This window comes from Falco cherrug, chromosome 2, assembly GCF_023634085.1.
Source record: "Falco cherrug isolate bFalChe1 chromosome 2, bFalChe1.pri, whole genome shotgun sequence".
Taxonomy (NCBI): domain Eukaryota; kingdom Metazoa; phylum Chordata; class Aves; order Falconiformes; family Falconidae; genus Falco; species Falco cherrug.
In genome coordinates, this window is record NC_073698.1 from 92,887,532 (window position 1) to 92,905,710 (window position 18,179).

The 18,179-nt window shown below is 39.1% G+C and overlaps 1 protein-coding gene across 2 annotated transcripts in view; it reads left to right on the top strand.

Moving 5' to 3' along the window:
* The window catches only part of CTPS2 (CTP synthase 2), a 74,033-nt gene that overhangs the window by 14,466 nt on the left and 41,388 nt on the right, over nucleotides 1-18,179 (top strand). For both annotated transcript variants that reach the window (XM_055701123.1, XM_055701122.1), the window contains exons 9-13: nucleotides 211-343; nucleotides 6,895-6,983; nucleotides 7,768-7,862; nucleotides 8,870-8,932; nucleotides 10,274-10,317. In XM_055701123.1, coding sequence (XP_055557098.1) covers nucleotides 211-343; nucleotides 6,895-6,983; nucleotides 7,768-7,862; nucleotides 8,870-8,932; nucleotides 10,274-10,317 — 424 coding nt within the window. The remainder of the gene's footprint in view (nucleotides 1-210; nucleotides 344-6,894; nucleotides 6,984-7,767; nucleotides 7,863-8,869; nucleotides 8,933-10,273; nucleotides 10,318-18,179) is intronic.

An 18,179-nucleotide genomic window follows, 5' to 3' on the forward strand; every position in this document is an offset into this window, starting at 1 on the left:
GAAGTGTTCTAGTTCAAGTTAGGTTTTTAGCTGCTGGGCTGGGGTCAGTAGCATGCTGCTGATCAGCACCTGTGAATGGTCTGGTTTAAAAACTTCATCAGTTTTGAGATTTTTAGATGATGTTTTGTGAAGTTAAAGAAAAAGAAAACACTGTTAAAATGTTTTCTCTGTGAAAATTGGTGTAACAACTGAAAAACTTGTTTTTGTCAGGTACGAAAGACTGCTGAAGGTGTGTTCCATAGCTCTCGTTGGCAAGTACACAAAACTAAGTGATTGCTATGCATCTGTTTTCAAGGCTCTGGAACACTCTGCGCTGGCAATTAATCACAAACTGGATTTAATGGTGAGGATATTTCTGGATTTTGTTTTCAGGAATACTTTGTATGTGCTCTACTAGTTCCCATCATGTGAGGCAGTTTAAATTCATGTGGAAATTAGAAAATGGATCGTGCAGGTGAATACAGACTGGCCAAACATCTCTCTCTCTTTTTTTTTTTTTTTTAAGAAGTGTTTACAGATTTGATTATTTTATTTGGAAATAAACTTACCTAAAATCAACACTGCAATTACCCTGGACTGGATCTGATGAAAAAGCAGACTTTACCTGCAAATTTATATTTACTGTCAAAGGTAGTTTTCACTTGTTCTCATGAGACTGTTTATCATGTTAATGAGATTAGCTTAAAGACAGGAGAAGGTGGGTAAATTGGAAAGCTGTTTAGTTTCTTTTTCAAAATTGGGTTCCAGGAGCTGTTGCTCTTCATTTCAGTTAATATTCTGAGGGCCATTCATTATATCTTCAGAATTCTGATGATACCAGAATTGAGACATAAACTTAGTTTCTTCAAGATAGTAGTTCCTCAAATAAAGGACTATTTAGGTATCTAATTTGTCTCATTTTAATGATAATACAAAGTTGAACTACACAGGGAAAAACTGTTATCAGCTTTCTCACTGGTGGAACTATTAGTTTCCATTGCTGAGTTTTGTTGCTAGGGTTGACAAGTCTGGGGCAGAGAAGCAGCGTGGAAGTGTGTATTATTTTCACTTAATGGGTACAGAGGACATTTTAGCAACTTGCAGTAGCAAAATAGTAATAAATGGTTGCAAAGTGTCACCAATGACACGCTACTTTATAGTGAGTCATTAAATGATAAGAGATAAACTGATCACAGTGGGCCGTTGAAGGCTGTATTGCACTCAGTAGGTTTTGGTCTCTGCCTGTCTCTGATGGAAGCAGGTTTGTGTGTGTATGCACTTCGGTAACTGCTGAAAATTCCTGAACCCTGTGACCTTTGTTAATCATTCCCTTTTTCATGGCATAAAAACTAGAAGACATTAAGAGTGAAAGTTTCAGGGTGGTCAAAAGCTATTCATGGTTGTTCGTGCAAGGAAAGCAGGATGTTTCCACTTGGCTCTAGAAAGTTTCTTACTGGAAGGTAACCACTTTTTGACAATGGAGGTCATTAATATCCAGGATGGCTTAACGGGTTGCTAAAGGCAGAAGGCCAAAGGCTATTCTGTTGTCTCTGTCCATGTACCCCAGAAGGAAGCTATGAGAGCACCTACAACAAATGGGGTTGCGTATGTACTTTAATGAAGCACAGAGTAATGAATACATGGGAGTCCTGTTTACAGTGATAGTTCCAGAGTCTTTTGGGGAGAAGTGCCCTAAACCATGAACACCGAGTACTAAAGAAAGAGTTTCTCATATCAGAAACCTGGCAACATACTTCTGTATGCTTGGAGAACTCACCAGGAACGTATCACCCGAGGTGTTTTCTTTTCAGTGACTTGGTGGAGAAGGTGACTAGCCCTGTACCAAGACAACCGATTATGTTTTGTACCCTCCCATCACTGCTTGGTTCTGATGGACTGTTAATCAGATGGTGAAGTAGTTGCAGCAACTTGTGATGATATAGAATTTACTTTTCACTTCACTGTGGCTTGTGCTGTTGCGAGCTCTGAAATCATCCTGTTGTTCTTTCACAGTATCAGTGTGCTGCTTGTCAGGCACATCAATCGGCTGCAAATCCTTCCATCTTTTGCTTCTCATTGTTGATGTCATCCCAGAACCTTTTCAAGTAAGGGGAGGGATGCAGAGATGCACAAACAAAAGCAAATCTGAACTATTTTTTCTGTAGGACTTCTTTACTGAGACAAGTGGGTTGGTTTATTTTCTGGGGAGGGGGAAGAGGCCCTTCCTATTAAGAGAAAAGGAAAAAATCTCCAGAAACTGCTTATCTTAGTGTCCTTCTACTTGTCCTCTGTAAAGTATCCTGAACGTTGAATAGTATAGAGACAGAGAACTGCTTGCTACCTATCATGTAATACAGCTAGGGAGCCACTCCAGAAAAGAAAATAACTTCGTGTTTAATAAGAGGAAATATTTTTTACATAGTAAGGAACTTACGCATAACGTTCACCACTGAAAAGCATCTCTGGAATTATAAGGACTAAGCAGAATTCAAGTAAATGTTATATGTTCGTGTCACTAAGAAGCCAGTTGGTAGATATCATGGAAAATACAAAAAACCCACCCAAATCAAAAACTCTACCAGAAACTAGGCTTAGGGAAGAAATAGCTTATGTTTTAAGGCTTAAGCTGTCCCCTTTTCTTGAAGAGAAAGTGAAAGATGTATTGTGGAAGTAAAAAAGTAAAATCACTGTATTTGTAGGAAATAGATAAGCTTTCCTCCAGCATAAGTTTTGTTCCACAATATACATACACATATAGTTGGGAAGACCTCACACCAGCTGGACATGTGCAAGTCCATGGGACCAGACAGAATGCATCCCAGAGTGCTGAGGGAGCTGGCTGGTGTCATTGTCATGCTACTCTCCCATTAGCTTTGAAGGGTCATGGCAACTGGCAACTGAGAGAACTTCCCCCAAGGTGAGCACCTCGGCTCTGCTGCTGGCAGGATCTGTAGCAGAGCGCTCCAGCATTGTGTGCAGGGTGGTTTCCTGAACCAGAGGAACCTCTGGGGGAGCAGAGGGAGCTACAGGGAGACCCCAGCTTACACCACGTGGTGGGACTTGGCTGAGCCCACCCCTACCTATAGAAGAAGCCCCTGAGAGCACCAGAGACCAGGGGCATGACAACCAGGTGTGGTGCGGCAGTTCGTGCAGCAGGGTGGGTGCTGAAGCCCTGCCAGCTTGACCAGGGAGCAATGGTATCCACCTGGCAGAAAGCCATGGCCTCTCTTAAACTTTGCACCCACCACGATGGATGCAGCTGCCCAGACACAGCTCTGGTGGGTACACGCTGCCACCCAGGTGCCAGGCTGCAGGCTGTGCCCGGTTTGTACCAGTACTGGGTAGACGGTGGCAGTGAGTGCTCCTGTGGGAGGTTTACCCAGACAGAGGGACGACTCTGCTTAATGGCAGAGCTGTGTGGGGAGGTGAGTAGGTTAAGGAGTATTGGGGAGTGCGAGAGAGAGAGAGAGGCTGACTGCTGGAATCGCATGCTGCCTTCCGTGAGACGGGCCCGACAGGCAGACAGGGCGATTCCCTCTCCTCTCTCTGCCTGGCTGAACACAGTGACTCAAGGGACAGGGGCAGCGGTGGCCAGCTCCTGCCCGGCTGTTGTGGTTTAGCCCTAGCTGGCAGCTAAGTACTGGGCAGCTGCTCGCTCACTCCCCCACCCCCCAGAGGCATGGGGAAGAGAATGGGCAAAGAGGTAAAACTTGGGGGTTGAGAGAAGAACACTTTAATAACTCAAACAAAAAAACCCCAACAATTGTAATGAAAAGGAGAGAGAAAGGGGAGACTAATAAAAGCCAAAGGGAGGGGGAAAAAATAACCCCCAAGTGATGCACAATACAACTGCTCACCACCTGCTGACTGATGCCCGGCCAGTCCCCCAGCAGTGACCAGCAGGCCCGGGCCAGCTCCCCCCTGTAACGAGCATGATGTTCTGTGGTATGGAATACCCCTCTGCCTAGTTCAGGTCAGCTGTCCCAGCTGTGTCCCCTCCCACTTTCTTGTGCCCCTCCAGCCCTCTGGCTGGCAGGGGCTGAGAAACTGAAAGGTCCTTGACTTCACGTAACCATTACTTAGCAACAACTAAAACCATCAATGCTTTATTAACCATTGTTCTCACACCAAACCCAAAACGCAGCACTGTACCAGTCTATTCCAGATGAAATTGGGACATGGCCGCAGCAGGCAGGTCACCTCTGTGACTACCCTGCCTTCCCAGCTGCCTTTGCCTAACAGGGATGAGGCTCTGCAAGTGGAACCAGACAATAATTAGGGTGTTGGTTTGTCTAGCTTAGAGGTGTTACCAAGGTTAAGTCGGCCTATGCCCTGTATCAAAACCTTCCATAAAAAAAGATGGGTCATTGTCATAGGAGACTCTCTCCTGAGGGGAACAGAAGGCCTGACACGCAGAGCGGACCCACTCCTTAGGGAAGGTGCTGCCTCCCTGGGGCCTGGGTTAAAGACGTGAGGAGAAAGCTGCCCGCCCCGGTACGGCCCTCGGGTTATTACCCATTGCTGGTTTTTCAGGTAGGCAGCGATGAAGTTGCAACAAGAAGTCCGAGGGCAACCAAGGGACACTCCAGGGCCTTGGGACGACTGGTTAAGGGATCAGGAGCACGAGCAGTGCTCTCCTGGATCCTTCCAGGTGCAGGGAGCCATGAGGGAAGCCGCAGGAAGAGCCAGCAGATCCACACCTGGCTGCGAGCCTGGTGTCGCGGGCAGAATTTTGTGTTGTTTGATCCTGGGTCAGTTTGCACGGCAGCAGCCCCGCTGGCAACAGGCGGAGTACACCTGTCTCAAAGGGGGAAAAGGGTCTTTGCACAGGAGTTGGCAGGGCTCATTGAAAGAGCTTTAAACTATATTTGAAGGTGGAAAGAGGGGAGACCACCTCGCTCTACAACTACTTAGAAGGAGGTTGTAGTGAGGTGGGTGCCAGTCTCTTTTCCCAAGTAACAAGTGATAGGACTAGAGGAAATAGCCTCAAGTTGCACCGTTGGAGGTTTAGATTAGATTGGAAAAAATTTATTCACTGAAAGGGTGGTCAGGCACTGGAACAGGCTGCCCAGGGAGGTGGGTGAGTCACCATCCCTGGAGGTATTTCACAGATGTGTAGATGTGGTTTAGTGGTGGACTTGGCAGTGCTGCGTTAATGGTTGCACTCAATGATCTTGAAGGTCTTTTCCAACTGAAATGCTTCTATGATTCTATGACTAGAGAAGGGAAGTGTTGCACCAGTCCTCAAAAAAAGCAGAAAGGACAATCTGTGGACATGGCAGGTGGTCAGCCTCGCCTCATTCCCTGGGAAGATTATGGAGGAAACACTCCAAAAAGTTGTTTCTGGGTGCATGGAGAAAAAGAAAGTGGGAACAGCCAGAAATAATCTCTGGAGATTTTCAGATTTTGTCTGGAAATGGCCCTGAGCAGCCTGCTCTAATTTGACCTGCTTTGAGCAGGGGATTGGGCTAGAGACCTCCAAAGGCCCTTTCTGGTCTATGTGATTCTGTCACTGTAGTCTTTTCTACCAACAGCTGCGTAGTGGGATGTTTTTATGATAAGTAAAATAACTCTACTTTTAGCAAAAAAGTGAAAAGTACCAAGTCTGAAAATGCATGGTTAGCTTTGTGTGCAGCTGGTCTTAAGTTTGGTGGGGCTTTTGCATTAAGAAGCATGTGAATCGATGATGGCTGGAACTCCAGTGTGGTGTTGAAATCTTAACAGACAAGTGCTCTTACTGTAATTGCCTGCATGTGCTAACCTCCTTTTTAGTGGTTTTGTCCAAAGGCTGTCTGTATAATCCTGTGTTCTGAATGAACTGCTTAATATTGCGTGTGGCGTCCAGCTCATAACCTAGCATCCACATGCCTGAATGATGAAATGTTGATGCTACTTGAAGTGCTAAATGTGCTGGCTCAAAATGTTTGGCAAGGAAACCATGATTAACTTAAATTGTAATTCGTTTCTTTTTCCAACCTCCTAGCATGGTAAAGTGTACTTTTAGTTGATCCTATAGTGTTCTACTAGTATGGAATAACAGCATTCGTAAGTAGTTATTTTTCTGTTGTATTTTTGATGCCTTCTGGAGTGTGGAAAAAGTAGAAAATGTTTGCTAGAAGGCAATCCAATCTGGAAAATTTGCAGAAGTCTTCCTGTTGGTTTCATTTGTCTGCACACAGATAAGTTCTGTCATTTCAGGTGATCTCGTTTTCATGGGGGATGGACTCTAGAGCGGGGTGCTATTAATTATGTTATTCTGTGGAAAAGACTGAAAAAAACAAGAATCAAACTCTGACGTTTTATGTCCCCAGTACAGTGCGTAGCCACTGCACTCACTTGCTCTAGTGGTACCTCAGGAGCCATGCAGTAGAGATTCTAATGCAGTATTTCTAGTAGGACATCGATCATGGGTCTGCCTCCCTCTCTACAGTTGATGTTTTCACAACAGTCCCCAGGAGTGCCTTTCTCACACTCTAGACAATGCAGGTTTATCCAGTCTTATGATAAGATGAGGTAAACTGTGGCACCCAAAAGCTAAGGAAGTGAACACCCTGGCCACATCTCATTTGGATGTCAGGATAAGGTCAGCACCACCCCTTGACTGGTGCCCTGATTTCCACAGGAAGAAAACCTGGGTACACAGTTATGAAACATTCTAGGAAGTCTGCTTACCTGGAGGATAGCAAAATGAGGACTGAAGGCATGCAGAACTTTGGAGCTATGGGCAAAGAAGGGGACATGGGTTGCTGGAACAAGAGCAAATACTGGGTCTTCAGTAAAGTTCTTAGAGTTTTATTGGGAAATTCACTTGAAACTAATAGTTTGACGTAATGCTATTGAAAAGTTGCTTATACAGTGTGTGCTGCTCTTCCTGTGGAAGAAAAGACTATTTAATTGCGTATTTTTCTTTATTAGTACATAGATTCAACAGAACTCGAACGTTCTACAGAAGCGGAGAACTCAGTGAAATATCACCAGGCATGGCACAAACTGTGCAAAGCAGAGTAAGTGGCATTGGGTATTCTGTATCCCAAATTCAGACCATGATATTTATTTCATGTAATGAAAAATTCTTCAGTAAAGCATTTCTCACTGCATCCAAACTTCTGTTACTTACATAAAGGGATAGATGTGTGTGGTTGGTGACTAGCTTCAGATATAGAAAATTATACTATCAACTTATATGCTCAAACTCTGCTTTAATCTCTTTAGACAAGTTGCAGATGTTTGGTTGGGCTTTTTTGAGGGGTGGTGGTTTTTTTTATAGCTGGACTTTCTTTACAGTGCAGGTCAGTTGTCAAAGATTTTTCTTTTCAACGTGCATCTTCGTGAAAGGTAGTTAGATAAAAGCTTAGTAAATGCTGGTGACACTGCAAATATCTGTGTTAAGAATCATTGTTGGGATTTCAATCTGTGTTTGTAATGGGATGTTGTTTGTTTTCAAAATGCATTTTGTTTCTTCAGTATTACTTAGTAGGCATAAAGTTTTGGTGTTAGGGTCCTAGAGTAGTGAATGTGTAGCTAGTTTAAGTAATATGTATTTAAGCAGTGGGATCTTCACTCTGAAGCATGAGGTTGGTCAGATGAGAATTGGGGTGGATGGATGAGACAAATCTCCAAATTTAGAGTTAAATTCTGTGTATTCTGAATACATGTCATACAAAACATGCCTTTTGTGCATTGTGCTTGCATTGTTATAACTTCAGAAGTCTTTCTTCAGTTTGTATGGGCTTCCTTTGCTGGCTTGATTCTACATGTTGGTTTCTTTATATATGGCTGTCATTACAGTGGCATTCTGGTCCCAGGAGGGTTTGGAATTAGGGGAACAGAAGGCAAACTCCAAGCTATCTCCTGGGCAAGAACAAAGAAAAAGCCTTTTCTTGGTAAGATCATTAGAGTCAGAAATTACTGTGTTTTGAAGGTGTATAGCAAGCTAATTGATTTGATTTAAAAAACCCCAGACAAACATATACTATAGAACACGGGTCCTCAAACTGTTTAACCAGGGTGCCGGCGCGCGGATGCAGTGGCAGGCCGTCATCTGCGGCTGCTTGGTTTCCCCCCCCAGCCCCCGGCGGGGGGGTCTGTAAATACCGGGGGCCGGACTGAGGACCCTGGGGGGCCGTATCCTGCCCGCGGGCCGTAGTTTGAGGATCCCTGCCATAGAAGGATCATGTCTTAGGGAAGTATTTGTGCTGTTGTATTTGTCTTGTAAATAATGTCAGGGTCATAGTCACATAGTACATCTAGTGTATAAGGAAGGAACGAGAAGACTGTCCCTACTTCAAAGGTTTTATTTGCTATATTCACGTTAAGTGGGGAGTCTTTGTTCTCCATCTTTGCTTAGCATCTTATAGATACTAATCAGTGTGCAGAAAACTTAGGTGTCTTTGTACACATTTGCTATATTAAATAATTTTTGTTGATTTACTGGTGTATTTTATTATGGAAAAGTCTAAAGATGCCATCTGGCCTATAACATAAGTGCTGTTTTGTGTAAGTGCCTCTGAAACTTTGGTTCCTACTCCACATTTCTTAGAATTTTGTAAGTGACTACTTTGACTAGTTGCCAAAGCAAAATTTGAATCTGGATATACCCAGACTTTCAGCTTCTGTTTGTCTTTACAGTAATTATTGATAAAATTACGGAAAGAAAAAAAAATTTTTTGAAAGGGCTTAAAGCACATAATTGTGTCATGTGTATTTACAGTGTGCCAAGTTTGAAGAGTGAGTTTTATGCTGAGCATCCATTTTTGTTTTAGCTTTTTTATAAGTCTGTATGTATGCAACTGGGTACCAAGATTTCGAAGCAGTCAAGACAGAACAGTGAGTACTTTGTCAGTCCTCTCTTTGTGCTGTTGAATTCTGAGGTTTTTGTTTTCTCTTCTAGGAGTTTGCCTGGGAATGCAATTGGCAGTTGTGGAATTTGCAAGAAACTGTTTGAATTGGAAAGGTGAGCTCAGTATGTTCGTGTGAATTTGATTTGCTTAGCAGAAATTTTTTTCTAAATGTGCAACATGTATCTATTATTAGAACTATTATATAGATCCTATGATTGTTAGGTACTTAGCTCTTCCAACATGATCATTTTCAGCTAAGCACCCTGTGCTACCTTTCTGTGCAAGGCAGTAGGAACTCTTATTATGCAGATTGCTTGAAACCGGCTTCTTGATCTAACAAGTGTAGGAGAAAGTGTGCTTGTAGTTCACCCCTGTAGTCTCTTTCTGGAGTGTACAGATGGTGAGGAGCAGATAATGAGAAGTGGTCTTCTCACTTGCTTTCATTAGTTGCAGTAGCCAAACTGTAGCCATAGCCATAGTAGTATGAAGAGATTTAGTTCACTGATTGTGATGAAAATTTATTAAATTGATTACTGCTTATGAAAAAGTCTTTGTCTTAATTAGGAATTATTTAACTTGGACAGTGAGCTCAGGGAGTGCAAGGACAACTTTAATGAGCAGGTGGTGTTTGTCCTGAGCCCCCTAAACAAGCAAGATATGAGCAGGACCATCCAGACAAAAAATACTGTGTGCACTTCTGTCATGATGGTAACTCCACCACACTCTGGCCAATGTCCCTGGCGTGTGTGAACCTTATGAACCATGAGACAGTGCACGCCTGCACTTTGTGTAAACTTAGAAGTTTACATACACTAAGTATGTACACTATTTTTGTTTTTCACTGAGTATAAAGGTGGGCAGGCTCTGGGACTGGCCCAGAAGCCTCACCTACAGGTGGATGCACTACATAGAAATTTTCCCACTTTTTGAGAGACTCCTGGCACCGGCTGCAATGGGGCTTCCCAGCCAAAGTGTGGGCCTGGATGATGTTAAGGTGGTAATTGGCGATGTAGTCTCTGTAACAGTTTGCAGTAATGATTCGATGTTTTGCCCCTATTGGTTTTTTATCACATTGTGCATAATAACTAGTACTGTTTCCTTTTATCATATTGCATGCTATTTTCCTGTACTATATTGTAATATAATAAACTGCATTTATTCTTACATTTGATTTGGAATTCATTTTTGCTTGATATCCAGTCAGTCAGGAAACCACCGATGAATTTCTACCACCAACAGCTGAAAGGAAAAAGTTTTGGGAAGTAGGAAAGGTAGTGTGTGTAACAGGCTATATGTTTCCTGTGGTTGCTTCAAAAGGGTGCAGTATGTATTTCAACATGTGAGATTGTAGCTTAAATGCAGACAAACCCCAAAATGCCACAAAACAGTTACGAGTTTGTAGTACATGTAGAACAACAGGTATGTACTGTGTTTGTTTTGAACTTCTGTTCCAGATGCAAATTCTACAGAATTTGACCCAGACACAAAAACCCCTGTAGTAAGTACTGATTTTTTTTCCTGCATATGTTTTGGGAACATACATCTTTTACTAAAAAGGGAGTTACCTCTGTGTAAGTTAAGATCTGTCTATATTTTTACATGGTAGGACATGAAGAGTTGTCTGCTGTCCCTATTCAGTATTATTTAAAAAGGTATTTTCTTTTAATAGTCCCTTACCTTCACCTGCTTGCTTCTGTGATTTGCTTTAGCTTTATTTTTGTAATTTTTCTGATTGTTTCCTTGGCTGTAGACTGATGCTGGGAGTAGACAGTAATGATTAGGTTGACTTTACTAGAGAGTAAAATATGAAGGGAAGCTGGAAAGTGTAGCACAAAGCTATTATAAAAATATAAATTTATATAAAAAGATAAAGATTGTATGGAAAGTTATTGAAAAATTCTTCTCTTTCCTGTATATAAATAATAAAAATAACCACTAGACATCCCCCCTCACCAGTCCTCCTTTTGAGAAAAATTTCAGTGCTGTAGATACCACAGGACGCTCTGTATTATTATATGCCAATGGTAGAATTTTAGAGTGGAGTGCTTCCTACTTCGGGAGAGTATGGTATCACATTGTCATAAAAGTAAAACTTAAAAATGATCAGTAAGAGAGTTTTTTTTTAAAGACAAAAAGGAACAGAGATACATGTGAGAAAAAAATAGCATCTTGGTGTAAAATGTAAACATCTGTTCTAGTGATGAATTAAGTGCATTGCTCATAGTGACTTACTGTATCTCTATCAATTTCCTTCGAAAGAGTTTTGTTAGGATTTTTAAGTAAAATACATTTTTTTCCACATCTGCTTAGTCTGAAACATACAAATAGGTTTTTAAAGCATTTGACCTGTTTGTCAAGGTTGTTTATATACATAGGAGAGAGAATCTACTCTGAACTTTTGAAGGTAAGTGAGAGACAACCTCTGTAGTCTCTCACTGTGAGACTTGCTGCTAAAACTTGTTGGCGTTTGGAAATGTCCTCAGGTGAACAAAGTTAAATGTTGCATTTGGCATCAAATTTGTGGGCTTGTCATTGTAAGAGGATTTTTTCTTCACCCTTCTTTGAGTGTATGCGAAGACATACCCTTAACTGGAGGGGTCAATTTCATAATACCAGCGTATTGTAGAATGTGGAAGATGTTGGAAGCTTACTGTAGATTTTTTGGGAAGCAAGAGGGATAGTATGGAAGACTGATTCTGGGGCATCTGTTTCTAGGGCTTTTTAGTGCCAGTTTTATATAACTTCTCATGACTGCACTTCAGCTAGTCACCTCGTGTACCTTTTCAGGATGCAGTCAGATCATCAGGAGGGGGTGAGTCACCCTTTGGAACGGTTGGTTTCTTTCTGTTATGCAAAGGGTTGTTCACAGTAGCTGGCCCAGATGCAGAGCTCCACACTTAGATGAAGTCAGAAGCACAGATGCTTGTCTGCTGCAGCTGTACAGGCAGTTTCTCCCAGGACAGAAATTGTACTGTGTATTAGTATAATATATCTAGGATAAAATTTTATCCCACAAGAAACTGAGTGATTTGCAGTTTGTATTCAAGGGCAAGTAAGGTATATATGTTAAAGAGAAAATTATGTGGACATAAGAAAATAATGGAGTGAATGTTAAGTGTCATAGAGGATTAATACAGTGTTTACAATTGAAGCAGTATGCCTCAGTACATAAATGGATATTCTTTTTTTTCTAAGCTACATTAAGGTTCTGAAATTGGTTGTTACCAGTCATATTTCAGCATCTTAATCTGATCTTTGACATCTCAGTTCTAGGCAAGAAAGAGATGTAAATCATTCCAAGGGGGAAATTTGCACTATCAATAATTATAACTGTTAAATAATTTGTCTTAGCAGAGTCCATCTTGTGCTAAAACCTGCTTATATATTCTGTATAATAACAAATCAATAAAAATGATTGGAAGAGAAGCAGGTTAGCGAAGCTTGTGAATTACCAAACTGATGTAGATGTTTCATTATCCAAGACAGTTAATTGGAAACACAGTATCAGCACTGATAATATCTTGTGATGCCACTGTGATTCAGCTGAGTGCTAAGGTAGGACCAAAGCAGTGTACTTTTCTTTTGTGTAAACAGTGTACCTGATCCTTTGGAAATGGGAGAGGGTGAAGAAAGGCACTGATGAGGCAGTCGTTTGATTTCCTTTTATTTTTAAGAAAAGGGAAAAAAGACAGAGGGTCAAATATGTAGTTCAGCAGGGGAGCTCGGGGGCAACTGTAAAATATGCAGCTACTTACATCCCTTCTTAATTTGTTAAGCATTCAGATACTCAGAACTGTACTCACCAAAGCTGATAGTTTCTTCTGAAGTACATACAAAGTATCATGGTCTACTTTGCTTCCCTTTTGTCTGCATCTATGGAAATTTGAACCTTTTTTATTAGAAAGAAAAACAGATTGTCATGTAATTGTGTAACTCAGAGTTAGGCTTTCAATGGAAAAATAAGTGTCTGAAATAATGAGAAATAATATTACTGGCAACTCTCAAAGTAACATAAGTTATTGTACTATTAGAAGAGCATTGCTTGCATGACTAAAGAGTTTTGAGCATCATAAAAAAGTGTTTGTATGTGATGAGGCAATTGTGACTTGTTCTGTTTTGAGCAATAACAAATTTACAACTAAATGTGCAAATTGAGAATTGCCTGCAATGCTGAATATTTGTTTCCTTTTAGCTGTTCATCTATTTCTACTGACTATCATTACAACAATACTGCTTAACCTGGGTTCTGCAGAAGCACCCATGAGTAACATTATGTAGGAGGGAAACGCTGTATAACTCTGTATTGCTTGTTTTGGGGAATATTGATATAAATTATATTGGTGTGTAAATGACTGCAAGTATTGTAGAATTAAGAATTCAAATACCTTGAAAAAAATGGTAGTCTCTGCATACAAAATATAGAAGTTAATGACTTAATAATGTGAAACAGCTAAAATTGTGTTTTTAAAATAGGCTAGGGGGAAAAGGATAATCCCCAAGTTTAATATCTGTGTGATGAAAACTTAAAGGAAATGAGACCTAGAAATTGAAAATATGAATAAGCTGTGATTTATGAGCTGTGTTTGAGATAGTTGAAGTTGCTATTAGATATTTTCATTTAGGCTTAAATTAAAAATGTAAACTGAAGAAAAAAACCCCAAAAGCTCTGATATGGCAATTACCTGTGTTCACTAGACCATACCATTTACAGTATCAAAATACCACCTTAAGGTTTTCTTTTCAATTCCTCTTTAACACGTTTCATTTCAGTAGGGAAAATGAGGAAGGTACACGAGCACTGATCACAGTCCCTTAAGTTCTTGATCTCATCTTGGTTGATTATTTGAAGGTCATGTTCCCATTATATATACTTAAGCTGCTTTACTTTTTAGCCTTTTGGATAATAATGATGGGTAAATTACTGTTTTTCTTTGCAGGAAGATAGCTGTTCAGAAAAGTAATGCATTTGCTTGAGAGTATGCTTCATATGAGTTTTCTGTTGCAAATTATAATTTTAAAATGAACCCCTTTAAAGGGAAATGGTATAGTCTGTGAACTGCTAATGAACTGGATTCACTGGGTGGCAAAACTGTCACTGTTCTATTCCATTTCTCTCTTCTTCCTCTACTATTAAACGTAGATTTTTTGGGGGGATGAGGCTTTTAATTATGTCCTTTGTTAATTTAATTGCAACTACCTCTAATACTGTTCTAGGGGGAAAAAAGCCCCCAGAAATATTTCTAATGCTTTTTTTAATTTTAAATTTAAAAAAGCTAATTTTAATTGTGACTGTTGTTCTTCATGACCTATTGCATCTTGTGTAGGAGCATGCAACTTCAAATATTGGACTGGGTAAAATAAGTGTATTTTCTATAAACTCAAGAAATTGTGCAGAAATAGATTTTGCCAGTAGGTGACACTCGTGTAACATGTTTGTTTCTTGATGCCCGATTTTCCTATTCAGGATGTCAGTAGCCTGATTGAATTAAAAAATTTTTCAGGTTGTCTAAGAGATGAAAAGGAATGTATGCCCCACTCGTGCAAATGCACCTCTTAAAATTCTGTGATTTTACTTATGCATGTAAAGTAGCTAATGTAGCTTGGTAAGCAAATGCGTGTATGGTATATTTAATTTTGAAATCAAAGCTTATTGTTAATTTACAATAATATTTTTTTTATAAGCCAGAAAAAATAATAAATATTATGCTTTTATTTTCTTCCAAGAAGCATAACACATTTTAACAGCTGAAGGGTTTGTGTAAAAGAATGGCCCAGGAGCCTGTTAGAACATTCATATAATGTTTAAATATCATAATTTTTGAGGCTTCTATTTATGCATCACTGGTGTGGAGTACTTTATTCCTCATTTCATGGAGGGGAAATTCAGGAATAGGAACCACTGTAGTATAGGATCTTAAAAGCACTTGATAGGCTTTGCAATTAAGTTGAGTCTTTAAGTCCTTAAGTAACTGAAATGTAACTGATTTATCAGGATAATGGATGATGTTGGTGTTAAAATTCAGTCTAAAATTCCAAATTCTCTAGTAGGATTAGTGCTTAATCTACTGAATTACTTGTCTTCAAAATTTCCATTCTTCTCATTTATCTTCTTTTTCACTAATTTCCTCTTAAAGTAAATAATAATGCTCATGAATTACATATGTGAAAATACATGTCACAGGGGATCATGCAATGAAGAGGTTAAAACTGCACCAAATAAATACAATGAATGTTTTAACGGCCACAGCAATCACTCAGTTCCTATATATACTTATGTATTTCTGTTTACAAGTCATGACAAAAAAACCCCAAAAACTTGGGTAAATATAATTGAAAATGAACATGTAATGTTACAGTCGTCATACTTACTATTGTTACATTGTTATTGTAAATAAGTACTTTGTGTTTTAAAAATTTCAACTGTTTACCATATGGAAGCATCCTCTTATGTGAATGAAGAAACTGAACCGGGAGAAGTATTGGATAGTGTGCACTAGGAGACACTCTTCAAATGGAATGCTACATTGTTTCCTTTTGTGTGTTTTAGAAACCATTTCGTTTGAATTGCTCTAGAGGCCCAAATAATAGCTGTAGTAAAGCAGGGTTTGTTAAACACCGCTTTCTAAATGTAGTGTGAAATAGAAACAGGTAGTTCTGAACTAATTGTGAGGCAGCTTAGCTGGAAAGTGTGGCTAGTGAATATGCAGGAAACACAATACAAGATGAACTTTGTTATATGTCAAATCTTTATTCTGTATGTTTTAAAATCATAACATCTGTGGGTTTAGGTGTACATATAGTGTATGCAAATGCCAAGCTCTTCTCCTTCAAAGCGGTGATATTCATTATTGCAGATGCCTCTACTGTCCTGTACCAGTTATCTTTTTTATAAGCATCACAAACTCATCAAAGCTGATACTTCCATCATTATTTTTGTCCAACGATTTAATTATGTTATCAAGTGAGAATGAATCCTGTTTTTATAGGGAAAAAATTAAAAAAAAAAAAAGAGAGAATGAAATTAATAGATTGCCACAACTGTTTTCCTCTGAGGATTATTGGCAAGAAATGATGCAGTCAACAGCTGGTGTTACTTGAAGGTGTTACTGGTAGTGATGTATTTACCAGTTTTACTGGTTAAACTAGAAATACAGTGCCTGCTGTCACCTGCCAAAAATGTTAAGATAGATATGATAACCATTTCAGAAGTATCAAGTTTTGCTGAGACAGATTAGTTCAGTCTTGTAGGTAAACTTGGAATTTAGGAAATGGAGCAGGTGGAATAGCTGCAGCATATACATAGTCACCAGTAAAAATTAATATACATACCACCTACTGCTTAATTAGATACTAATCTAGGCTGTGAATACTCTATTTGAAAACATGTTGCTCCTTTCATTAGACTTTGGACTAGGACTTAAGAGTCTCTTTCCCTCCCCTTTTCCTCTCTTTGCTAGGAATACCGTATTCACTATTGAAAAATTCTTGCTAATGAATTAAATCTAGTTTAGATTATTAGCTCCTTTTATTTGTTGTGTCTGGTAAGAGTGCATCTAAAACCCCAAATGCAGTGAGTATTCTGATAACATCCCTGATCAGACTAGTTAAGTAATATAAACCTGGGTTTGATTTACAATTCAGATTTTCAAATATTGTATTTCTTCATATTTTGTGCCTATACATGTTTTTCAATGTCCTGTCTTGCTTTTATGTTGGTTTATTATAGTGCCATATATTTCTGCAAACAGACTAGGTGCTTGAAAATGTCTGATGTCCAGACAGAAAACATCAGTATTGTTTTTCCTGGACACTTCTATTTCCATATGTCTGAGAAAATGGGTATGGTGCTAAATTGTGTACAGCTAATATAAAAAGCATTACATTTTTGGATTTGCCATCACATTTCTTACTCATTTTTTGCAATTAATTTCTACACAAGTTTTTAAAAAGAAAAAACCTTTGTGTTTTATTAGTTTGTTTGTTTGTAATTAGCCACTTCATGTGTCATGTTCAGTCACATGATTTCATAATGAAATGACTAAATTGGATTACTGTAGTTTTCAAAATACTGGATTTTTCTATTGAGGTGCAACTTCTTTCAGACCTTTAGCAAAAATTGCTTTTGTCAGCTATCCAAAATACAGTATTTAAGGATTTGTCTAGCAAAAGAATCAATGCAGTTCAGGAAAGGTCTGACGGAGAATATATATCTGAAATCAGAACCTAGATTTTTTTCCAGCTATAGGAAATGGGTATTTCTCTCTCTAGCTTGATGGAATCTCTTTACTTGGCATCTTTCTGGAAAACCTTCTTTTATTTTGTAGTGATGGGAACTTAATCTAGATAGAAGTTGGCTCGTATCTCTTACTTTTAAATTTGTTCTACCAATTTACTTGGTTTAAAGATTTTTCTATATAATTTCTAGATTCAAGACTTATTATTTAGACTGAAACAAAGAATATAAGACTCAGATGCAATAATCTAGGTGAAATTTGGATTACATAAAAAATCCCAAACAAAAGAGTTTCTTAGACTTTTGCATTTTATTTCACAAGGCTTTGTAATAAACTCCCTGCTCAGATATCTGTTTGGAGCTACTTTTCATTAATGTGAATGAAGTTTATAAGCCAACCCTTATTCAAGGGTGGTTTATGGAGTCAGTGAAACCACCTGAGCACAATAATCTGCCTTGCAACATAGTTACGTTTATTTACGTTTTCCTATACATTCATAGCAATATTCACAGTGAATATAATAAGAGTGAAACTTACCTTCAGGTACTGTGCAAATTGATTCTGAAGTAGATTTTTCAGCCCACCAATGGACAGTGCACTGGTGCTGCCCTCCATTAAAGCATACTGGGTAAAATACTTCAGAAGGTTATCATTGAGTAAATGTTCCATGTTTCTCAGATGTTGTCTTGATGAATAACTGCAAACCAAGCAGACAATAACAATTCTGTACATCAGAATTTTGAAATATGTCTGACACCCTGTTCATTGCTTTACTAACCATGCAGCATGATTAATGCTTAAGCTAGATGAAAAGATTTGGGTTTTTTTCTTTTTTCTGTAAAACTAGATCAACTGTCCCAAGAAAAAAAAAAATAATCTAAGTTAGGTTCAAAGATTTGAAACACCCAATACGTTTATAGGTTATGCTTACCTCACTCAAAATTTGGAGCTTTCAAATGTATCCAGCAGAAGTGAGAGTCTCAGATTGAGGCAACCTTTATAGTGGCTTGCATGCTCCACCCTAATTATGAAACTAGCATTTGTCATTGAGTCGGTGTGCTAGTTTTGTTGTGTTTCCAGTATTGATCTAGGTTTACATGTTCTTCATAGGCCATCCTGGAGAGGT